Source organism: Onychomys torridus, chromosome 7 (genome assembly GCF_903995425.1).
Source record: "Onychomys torridus chromosome 7, mOncTor1.1, whole genome shotgun sequence".
NCBI classification, from domain to species: Eukaryota; Metazoa; Chordata; class Mammalia; order Rodentia; family Cricetidae; genus Onychomys; species Onychomys torridus.
The window spans coordinates 56,221,832-56,232,439 of NC_050449.1; the positions used below are offsets into that span (position 1 = coordinate 56,221,832).

At 51.8% G+C, this 10,608-nt stretch overlaps 1 protein-coding gene across 1 annotated transcript in view; it reads left to right on the forward strand.

Moving 5' to 3' along the window:
* Positions 1–10,546, forward strand: part of LOC118587597 (integrin alpha-11-like) — a 53,051-nt gene extending 42,505 nt beyond the window's left edge. Inside the window, exons 15-21 of the mRNA XM_036193619.1 lie at positions 403–543; positions 832–1,035; positions 2,851–2,981; positions 5,120–5,286; positions 6,438–6,580; positions 7,668–7,778; positions 10,457–10,546. Of these exons, the coding sequence (XP_036049512.1) occupies positions 403–543; positions 832–1,035; positions 2,851–2,981; positions 5,120–5,286; positions 6,438–6,580; positions 7,668–7,778; positions 10,457–10,546 (987 nt within the window). The remainder of the gene's footprint in view (positions 1–402; positions 544–831; positions 1,036–2,850; positions 2,982–5,119; positions 5,287–6,437; positions 6,581–7,667; positions 7,779–10,456) is intronic.
* The last annotated feature ends 62 nt before the right edge of the window (positions 10,547–10,608 follow it).

Below are 10,608 nucleotides of genomic sequence, written 5' to 3' on the forward strand. Positions count from 1 at the left end.
AGTAAAACACTCACGCTGGCTGTGTCTAAAAGTTGACACGATGGGTAATTCATTTTTGTCTTCATAATTTTGTAGTTTCCTTTTTTGCCATTATAATACTTCTGCTTTTTGTCATTATAATATGTCACTGCTCAGAAGGATAAATAACTATAATTAAAGTTAAGTAATAGAAATATAGGAGGGTGGGAAGGAGTTGCCAACTGAGATAGGGAAAGAGACAAGGATAGCCTGAAAGCAGGTAAGTCTGCCCAGAGGAAAGAAGAGGAAGGTGGGCATGAAAAGGGAGGGCTCACCAGGACCCCAAACATTCCAGGGTCAAAAGACGACCCAGGATCCTGTCCAGGGCTGTCAGTGTGAGACCTGGGGACCCAGCTCAATCCTTCTTCCATCCATGTGCCGCAGATAGGCTCCTACTTTGGGAGTGAGATCACCTCAGTGGACATCGATGACGACAGAGTGACCGATGTTCTACTGGTAGGCGCCCCCATGTACTTCAGCGAGAGCCGAGAACGAGGCAAGGTGTATGTCTACAACCTAAGACAGGTACTGTGGCCAGGAGGGACCAGGCAGTTCTGTATGGCATCAGAGTCCTACTCTGACTTGGTCAACCTCGAGGGAACCCAGGTTCCCAAGAGGGTCAGTACCACCTGCAGGACCCAACCAGGAAGGACAGGAGCCTCTCTGCCCTGGGCTCTACTCTCTGGGCTCCTGTCATCGGGAAGGGTTCTGGAGAATGGAGTGAAGAGAAGCCTTTTGGTACAGGCAGAAGAAGTCAAGATCCCAGAGCCTGTGCCCAGTTCCCTGAACCTCTCCTCCGCCTTGATTTTGCAGAACCGGTTTGTTTATAATGGCACTCTGAAGGATTCCCACAGCTACCAGAACGCCCGGTTTGGATCATGCATCGCCTCTGTTCAAGACCTCAACCAAGATTCCTACAATGATGTGGTGGTGGGTGCCCCTCTAGAGGACAGCCACAGAGGGGCCATCTACATCTACCATGGCTTCCAAAGCAGCATCCTGAAGAAGCCCATACAGGTGGGGCTTTGCAGAGACTGGGTAGAGCAGAAAGTGGGGAATGTGAGCAACACCCATGTACTCCTGCAGGAAGGATCCTGTATGTCCTAGCTGTGCCTACCTCAAGTGGAAAGATTGACATGGGTACACTGATGTTCACAGTGTCCCCCATCCTATCGCCATACACACTTTTATCCTCAACATCAGTCCAATGAGAATCCCAGGCACCAAACATCACTACCCCAACAGGAACCCCTGTGACTGGGACACTTGCAGCTGGGCTCCATTTTTGCTACAAACAGACCCACCCCAGCTCAAATCTGACTTTGCTCAGTCTCAAAGCCATCATAATTTTGCCTATACTCTTTCTCTTTTTTAAAAGAATTGGCTCTTTATTTTATGTATATGGATGTTTTGCCTACATGTATGTGTTCGCAGTGCCCAAGGAGGCCATGAGAGAGCATCGGATGCCCTGGAACTAGAGTTACAGACTAGAGTTACATCATGAGCTGGCATTTGAGAGCTAGGAACAAATTCCAGGTCCTCTGCAAGGGTAGTCAGGGCTTTTTTAATATTTATTTATTTTGTGTCTGAATGATACCCACATGTATGTATGTGTACCACATGCATGCCTGGTGCCCATGGAGGTCAGAAGAGGATGTCTGATTCCCTGGGACTGGAGTTATAAATGCCGGTGAATTGACATATAGGGATGACTGTGAGGTAACATGGGTGCTGGGAATCGAACCTGGGTCCTTTGTAAGAGCAACAAGTGCTCTTAACCACTAGGCCATCTCTCCAACCCCATTTTTATTTTTCTTTCTTTCTTTTCTTTTTTTGTTTTAGAAAAAGGGTTGACCTATGTGGCCCTGGCTGGCCTCCAACTCACAGAGATCCACCCACCTCTGCCTCCCAAGCTGGTGTTAAAGGTGTGTGCTACTACATCTGGTCCATCCATTTTATTTATAATTTCACATATGTGCACCATGCATATTAACTATTCTCACCTCCCTACAACCTCTGTCCACCCCAAAACACACACACACACACACACACACACACACACACACACACACACACACACCTCACTCATATCTATTCATTTTGTTTTGGGAACCCCAGCTAAGATTTACCAGGGCCACCTGTGTAACATGGGAGCTGTGTGCTGGAGCCTGGTGGCTCACCAGTAGGTACACAACAAAAGATAATGAGTGTCTCTCTCCCAGAATCTATCAATAGATTCCGGTTCAGCCCCGTGAGCCCCTCTCCCTTCCCTGACTCATTGTTGATAGAGGCCAGTGCAAGTGACTACAGTTGTGAGTTGATGATCTAAACAGTTGTATGCAGTCTAGAGAATTTGCCTACACATTTTATTAGTAAGACAGTCAAATAAATACACCAAGGTAGAAACTCCAGTGGGTTTGTCATCTCCCAGGTGATATACATTGACATTCACCAAGTACTTTATTTTAATTTTTGTGGTGCTGAGGATCAAACTTACAGCCTCGTACCTTCCAGCTAAGCACTTAACCACTCCATTACACCTTCAGCCCTTGGATTTTTGAGGCAAGGTCTTGCTATGTAGCCCATGTTGGTCTTGAATTCATGACCCTATTTCCACTTCTCAAGTACTGGGATTATAAGTGTGAGCCACCAAACCTTGTTGGGGAATATTTTGAGACATAATATTTTCATCCAAAGCAGTGACTTTAAAGGTAGGGGTTTCTCTGCTGAGACAGCTGCTGCCAGGTTCTCAGAGCTCAGAACTGTGTCTGTCCCCCCCTAGAGCTAACCTGGGCTCACAGTACACACACCCTTTCTCTCCTCTCCATGCAGAGAATCGCAGCCTCAGAGCTGGCTCCCGGGCTGCAGCATTTTGGCTGCAGCATCCACGGACAACTGGACCTCAACGAGGATGGGCTTGTGGACCTAGCAGTGGGCGCCCTGGGCAATGCTGTGGTTTTGTGGTTCGTTCCTCTCCTTTCTATAACTAGAGGGCTTCCCTGAGGGTTACATGAGTAGAGTCTTTCAAAAATCTGCTTCAGGGCCCTTGCCTCTTGATTTTAACCACTGTCATCCAAATTAATCCGGGACCTCTCCCATCCCGTGTGATCCTGGAGTCCTAATCTCTATTCTCCATAGAGTTTGAGGACTTCTGACCATTTTCAGGTCCAAATTCTGTACCTCCCCCCAGAACTTTTCCTACACTCTGGCCCCTACAGCATCTCTCCAACTGCCTCCCAGGCTACTTAGAGGGAGCACAGAGCCTCCTCTAGAGGGCATTTTCCCCCTCCAACACAGAATGGATGTGGAATGCAGGATTTCTTTCTTCCAACGCCTCCTTTGTGTGTGTGTGTGTGTGTGTGTGTGTGTGTGTGTGTGTGTGTGTTTGTCCACATCAGTGTTTTAGAAAAGCCCGTGCATTTTCTTGTGTACTACTGCTTTTAGAATGTAGCCAGGGTTAGCCTGGAACCCGATATATAGACCAGGCTGGCCACGAGCTCACAGAGATTCACCTATCTCTGCTGAGGTTAAAGGCATTATGCCCCATGCCAGGCTGATTGGAGCTTTTTAAATATATGCTGATAAGATCAACTTCATTATTTAGGGTTTTCTGCACTAACTCAAAATTTGAAGGAAAAAAAGGTCCGTCAGCTTTCCATCATCTTAACGCTGACACTCTCAGTACCGGGCTGAGAGCACTTCAATCTTCCCCTCTCAACGTGCTCCGTGCACTGTCCACTCCACCTCACTCCAGAGCCCATTAGATTTGCAGAGTCCGTGCCAACTGACAGCATTGGATCTGCGCTGTAACAAGGTATCTGTAGGAGGTAGTGCTGCATGCAGATTAAACTGGAAAGACAGTTTTAAGACACACTCGTGTCTCATTCAGTTAGTGTGACCTGGGGTGCAGCCTTGGCATGGGATTTTCTTTTCTTGTTTGTTGGTTGCTTTGTGAACTCACTGTGAAGTTGGGGGTGACTTTGAGCTTCGGAGCCTCCTGACTCCATCTCATTATCACACCTTGTTTACATGACCCTGGGAGTCAAACCCCAAGCTTCATGCATGCTGGGCAAGTGCACTACTAGCTGAGCTCCATCCTCTGCACCAGACATGGGGTGTCTTTTCCTTTTATTCTTTGCTTTGCTCCACTGTTCCTTCCTGACCTGGACCAACATATTGTTCTTCAGTCCTGAGAGAGAGGACCAGGGGATCAGAAGATGAGAGGACAGATACTTTTGGGATCAGGAGGTCTTTCACAAGCTATGGCTTATGCCAAGCAAGCTGATTTAGAAGCATAGTATTTTCTATACTATTTTCCAGGGACAAAGCCAGCAGAAACCATCATATAATGGGATGACGTTTGTGTGGGAAGCTAGTCAAGCAATGTTGCACAAAAGAAGCCCACGGTACCTCAAGAGCATTAGAGCACACAGCAGCCCTGGGGCTGATAACTCCAGCCTCTTCCGGGGAAACACCAAGTTCCCAGTACCTGAAACCTTAACTCCTTCAAAGCTCTGGCCTCAGTCCCAGACTGGCTTTATCAAGTCTATTCCTGGGCCAGGACACAGAGCTGGTCCCTTCTGTCCTTTTGTAAGAGCCTCTGAGAAAGCCCTGGACTGGTCCAGCTCACAGTACTTCCTTTCTTCTTCTTTTTAATTTATGTTTCATAAATGTTTTATCTGTATGTATGCCTGTGCAGCACATGTATACTAGTTCCCATGCAGGCCAGAAGCAGGTGTCAGATCCCCTGGAACCATAGTTACACATGGCTGTGAGCTGACACACATGTTGGTGCCGGGAATCAAACCCAGGTCCTCTGAAAATGCAGCCAGTACTCTTAACCCCTGAGCCATCTCCCCAGCCCGTCTCTCTCCAGTTTATTCCAATACATGTTGGACCAGACATAAATGATGAATGGAAATCTACCCTCTCTCTCTTTGGCCAATCAAGCCTGTGGTCTCTCTGCCCCATCCACCATACCACACCCTCTAGAGAGGTTTCACAGACTCCACTCCCATCTGAGTCTGTACCTCTGTCCCTGGGTCCCAGCGAGGCAGTGAGAACTCCAGTCCTTCCGAGCTCACCTGCCTGTCTTCTCCAGGGCCCGCCCGGTGGTTCAGATCAATGCCAGCCTCCACTTCGAGCCGTCCAAGATCAATATCTTCCACAAGGACTGCAAACGCAATGGCAGGGATGCCACCTGTCTGGCTGCTCTCCTCTGCTTCGTGCCCATCTTCCTGGCACCCCACTTCCAAACAGCAACCGTCGGTAAACCAGCCTCCTTGGGCCGCCAGCCAAGCTCCAGTCTCTCTGTGGGCTTTGTGATTGTTCTGGTTCACAGCCTGGGGCTTTCCTGAAATGGGTTCTAAGCGACGGGCCACACCCTGGGCATCTTTGATGCCCGCTGGATTCTCCTCTGATGCTCTCCTTTCAAGGGATTCCTGGCAGGACACACGTGGTAGTGGGTGGAGCTGACGAACAGGGGCAGAAGAACATCGCTTGGGTGTGTTTTTCATGGGATGCAAAAGGCAGCCAGTAGACTACAGAGAGGAGGCCAGGAGTCAGCTAGACTTGGGAAGCCAACGTGGAGCCAGCAGTGGGAGCTGGGGGCCAGGGGCCGGGCATGTGGGCCACAGCTGCCACCCTACAGGAGCGTGGGCCTGGGAAAGGTCCTCTCCTTTTACCTCAGGTTAGATTTAGGTACCTGCTTCCTGGACCGCACAGCCCTGGAAGTGGCAGGTACAATAGAGACCACAGGTAGCATCCCTTCCAGTGATAAGACACAAAACCAAACAAAGAAGAAAAGTGTGTGGGGCGGGATGAGGACACACCCGGCCTGGTGGCTGGACTCGTTTCTTGCAAGTTCCATCTATGACGAAGAATCAAGACTACAGCCATCAGAGGGCTGCATGGGGGCAGAAGACACTGGCTTGTTCCTGACTGTCAGATTTCTGTAGGCTAAAAGGAGAGGGGCTGGGGGCCTCGGGCCACAGAATACAGACATGGGTCTGAGCAGCACCCCTAGCATGAGCAGCCCCCAGGAGATGCTCCCGAAGGCCCAGACCGATGGTGTGAGGCAGGGGGCTGGAGGGAGGGCTGATGAGGTCATTGGTCAGCAGTGCTGAGCAACATTAGCCTCGCGCCATCCCTCTCCTCTTTGTAAGGCTCACTTCCCTCCCTCCCTCCCTCCCTCCCTCCCTCCCTCCCTCCCTCCCTCCCTCTTTCCCTCCTTCTCTCCCACTGTTTTTACACTTTTCCTCGTCCTCTTCAGCTCCTTCCTCCAAACATCTCTTGCTCCCAATATGGAAGCTTCTAGCTTCCAGCTGCCTGTGAGGGATGAGGCCAGCCCAGAGCTTAAACAGTGTACAGTCTAGGATGGGGATGAAGCCCCAGCTTAGTCTTGCCCTCCTCTCTCCCAGGCATCAGGTACAACGCCACCATGGACGAGAGGCGCTACATGCCACGGGCACATCTGGACGAGGGTGGAGACCAGTTCACCAACAGGGCTGTCTTGCTTTCCTCTGGCCAGGAACACTGCCAAAGGATCAACTTCCACGTCCTGGTGAGCCCAGCAGCCTGTGAGCAGGCCCTAAGCCTTACAAGAGTGGAGGAACATCTGCAGGAAGTGAGAACCCCATTGGCACCAGGCCAGGTCTGAGCCCTCAGTGGATAGCCAGAGAGCAGTGTGGCCAACCTTGGCCAGTAACCCTCCTCAGGGCCCAGATAAAAGCCCTCCTGGCTATACTGCCCGCCGTACCACAAATGCCCGCCTTCCCAGACGTTCACATCTAGAAGGGATGCAATCAGGGAAGTGAGGTCATCTGAGGAGATGAGGGAAAGAGTGGGCCACCACCCAGTGGGCTAGAAAGTCAGAAGAGCAGGGTAGGCTGGAGATGAAGACCGGGTGAGGCAGGCAGAGGCATGGGCACATGGACCAGTGGCATCCCAAGAGAGGTGGCAGCCTGGTGCCCATCACTGAATGGGAAACCCTCCATACAGAAATACCACGTGTGCTGACCACAGCTCTAGGGCACGGGTGCTTTAGGCATCTTGGGGTGCACCTGTCATTTGTCATCCATCGACAGGACAAATGGATGACATTTGCCTGTTCTCTTTGCCTTGTTCACATGTTCTCTCATGTTCGTTCATTCGTTCATTCATTCATTCATTCATTCATTCATTCATTCAGCATTATAAGGCCATATCACAATGACTGGGCCACCCTAAGAGGATTTTAGACTGTTCCTTGCTGGGTATAAAAGTCAGGCACACAGGTGTATTTTTAGCTGGGCATGGCAGTACATGCCTGTAATCCCAGTTCTCGGGAGCCTGAGGTAGGAAGATTGTGTTTGGGGCCAGCCTGGGCTATAGAGTGAAGCAAAATCCGGCTTCAGCTGCAGGAACAAATCTGGAGCGGGGAGGAAGGTGCCTGCCAGGCTTTCTCAAGGACCAATGTATTGGAGCCATGGAGAGTTGGGGCTTTGAAGGGTGAACAGGAGTGTGGTGAAATTCAGAACACCGAAGTGGCTTACTGTGATGGCCACAGGCTGCGTTCCCCCCAGCCTGGAGGGGTGAAGTCCTGTGTCTAGAGTTGTGGTCCAGGAAGTGGCAGGCTCCCCTCTCTGAACGCTGCTCTCCTCTCCCCACAGGACACTGCCGACTACGTGAAGCCAGTGACCTTCTCCGTGGAGTACATCCTAGAGGACCCTGACCACGGCCCCATGCTAGACAATGGCTGGCCCACTACACTCAGAGTGTCGGTGCGTCCCGCGCCTCCGCCCAACACACCCACCTCCACACCTGTAGGTGATGACTGTAGAGGAGTCCTTTCCTCACCCTCCTGCCTCCTGCCCTCCGAGAACCACAGCTAAGTGAAGGCAGGCAACGCCTCCTTTGTGTGGTTACCGCGTCCTCTGCACAGGGAAGCTCTGAGGCTCCTGGGGAAATTCAGAGGCCCAGAAGAGACCTGTGACCTCTGGCTCTCGCTCCCTCATTTGCAGAAGGGGACTCGGCCACTTTGAGCTTGATCCTGTGTTTGTTGAGTGACTAACAGTGACAGACTCTCCCTACTTGCTACTAAATGTCTCAAAGGAAAGCTTCCTCTTTGCCAATGGCAGAGGCCCCGCCCCTTGGCACCGTCTAGCCTCCAGCTCTAGCAGCACCTGGATCCCCTGTTAATAACTTGGGGTGCTTGCTCCCTGAAAAGTCCACCCAAGAAGGTCTCCCCATTCCTGTCTAAGTGGGCTAGGAGAGCAGGCAGGATTTACAGAAGGCGACATTGGGCCCCAAGAGTTAGGAAGAGGCTTAATCACATCTCAGCACTCAGAAACCTGGAGCTTCTGAAGTCCAGGCACTCAAGCGAAGTCCAGCCCGCAGCCTCGAAGTGCTTGCTAGGATTTCTCCAGCACGGGGACAGGACCGTTGGGTCAGCGGTAGTGTCCCACTGTCCTGCCCACACTCCCACAGCCCCTCCCAGCCTCCCACCAAGCCTGTCTGCTCTCCATGTCCCTCTTTCCCGAGTGAGTCACTGGCAGGGGAAGCTGTTTCCAGTCACTGACTTTCCTAACACTACAATTAAAAAGCCTGCTTAGCAAGGGAATGAATGAGTGCACACCGCTCACTCATGAAGCCTGTGAGGCAGAGTCATGTGCAGTCACTCAGGCCAGGACCCTGATGCCCCCTGGATCCTGATCCCAGGTAGAGATGGAGGACCTGAGCCACCCCAGATAGCGGACAGGGAACTTCCTGCAGGAGGCACCTTTGGGCTTGACTTTAAAGGAGTCAGGACTCAGAGTTCAGAGCTGGGGAGAACCTGCTTTAAAGGCAGAAAAGCTGGCTGTGTCTCCATGGAGGGAGAGAGAGACACTAGGTGAAGGGTAGATAGAGCCAGAGTCATGAGTGTGTCATGTCGGCACCACCTGAGTTCTGGGATCACAGGTGTGCACCTCCACACCCAGTTTATGGGGTGCTGAGGGGCTGGGAAATGTGACTTATATGGCAGGGAGCCTGCTTAGCATGCTCAACGCCCTAGGTTTCCTTTCCAGCACATGCCTGCAATCCCAGCACTCAGGAGGTAAAAGATCAGAAGTTCAAAGTCATTGTCAGCTACATAGCAAATTCTAAGCCAGCCTCGACTACACGAGACCCTGGGTCGAGGCAGTTTGTAACACGGAGTGCAGTGGCCATCCCTCTCCATCACCTGGCTGGAACTTCTGAGGACTGGCTGTCTTCTGCAAGCCTCCTGAATGGTTGGCTGGAGACTTGAACCACCAGGACCCCAACCCAGGCTTAGTGAAGAGTATACAGTGTCTTCGTAGACTGGGTCCCTCTAATAGTGTGTCCAAACTGAGGGCCCAGTCTGTCTTTTGAGAATGAGACCAGGTCTCCTGTCTCACACACACACACACACACACACACACACACACACACACACACACACACACACACACCCTTCCCAGTCAAGACAGCATCACTGCCAATGGCCATGACTGTCACTGAGCTAGGATTCAGCACCCAGCTTCTACTGAGCTGTGCTGTAGATGAGCCACAGGGCACACACTCCCCAAGCCAAGCTCCTGAACTATATCTTAGGGTTCTGAATGGATGGTGCTGTCTACCTTGCAGAAAAAGAATCAGGTAACACTCCGGGACCCTCCCTCAGCCCCAAGACCGGTCCTAGTAACCCCACCTCTGAGACCTTCGGCAAGCCTATGCCATCCTCATCCCTCCTGAGTGTTACAGCCAGTTCCAGGGTCTCTCTGCCTCTAGCCTGGCCCCTCCCAGTCCGTCCACCTACCTCCCTTAGCATGCTTGTCCAGCAGGGCCCTCCCATGCCAGAGTGCTTGCTGACTCTTCAGGTACAAGGGATGAATGACCCCAAAGCCTTGTGGGAACTGATGGCTGTTTATTTCTTCCTCTCCTCCGCTTGGCCTCTCTCTACACAAGTGCCGAACTATGGAGTCATTTCCTGCATTTAGCCTCAGGACCTCTGTCCTTCTAGGTGCTCTAACCCACTGTCACCACCCTGAAGATCTCCCTGAACACAGACAGGCCCAAAGAGCCAGTCCTGCCTCTGCCTCTTCTGGTCCTCGTGTTTCTGCTTTTTTGCACTTTTTTGCACATTGCACACTCTGGCTGTTGGTTCATGTCCGTCATCCCCACACAAGCGCAGCTGCTCTGTCGTTCTCAGCCTACACCTCCAGCAGTAAGCACCTTCTACACAGCAGATGGAGCCTGTGCCGCCAGCCGGGCTGAGTGCTCTCTCTTAGAGCAGGGAGGGTCTATGCAGGGGTGAAGGAATCAGCAAGGAGGTGTGTTGGCGGATGGCAAGGCAGGCAGAGCCCCGTCTGGTGTGTAGAGACAAAAGCTGGAGGCTCTAGATTCCAAGGTTGGAGGCCATGGTTCCCTCTCCAGTCACCCACACTGGCTCTCTCTGCAGGTGCCCTTCTGGAACGGCTGTAATGAGGATGAGCACTGTGTCCCTGACCTTGTACTGGATGCTCGGAGTGACCTGCCCACCGCCATGTGAGTGGCTCCTTGCCTCACACCTTGATGCCTCTCTGCTGATGGCCTGCAGCTCCTCAGGGCTGG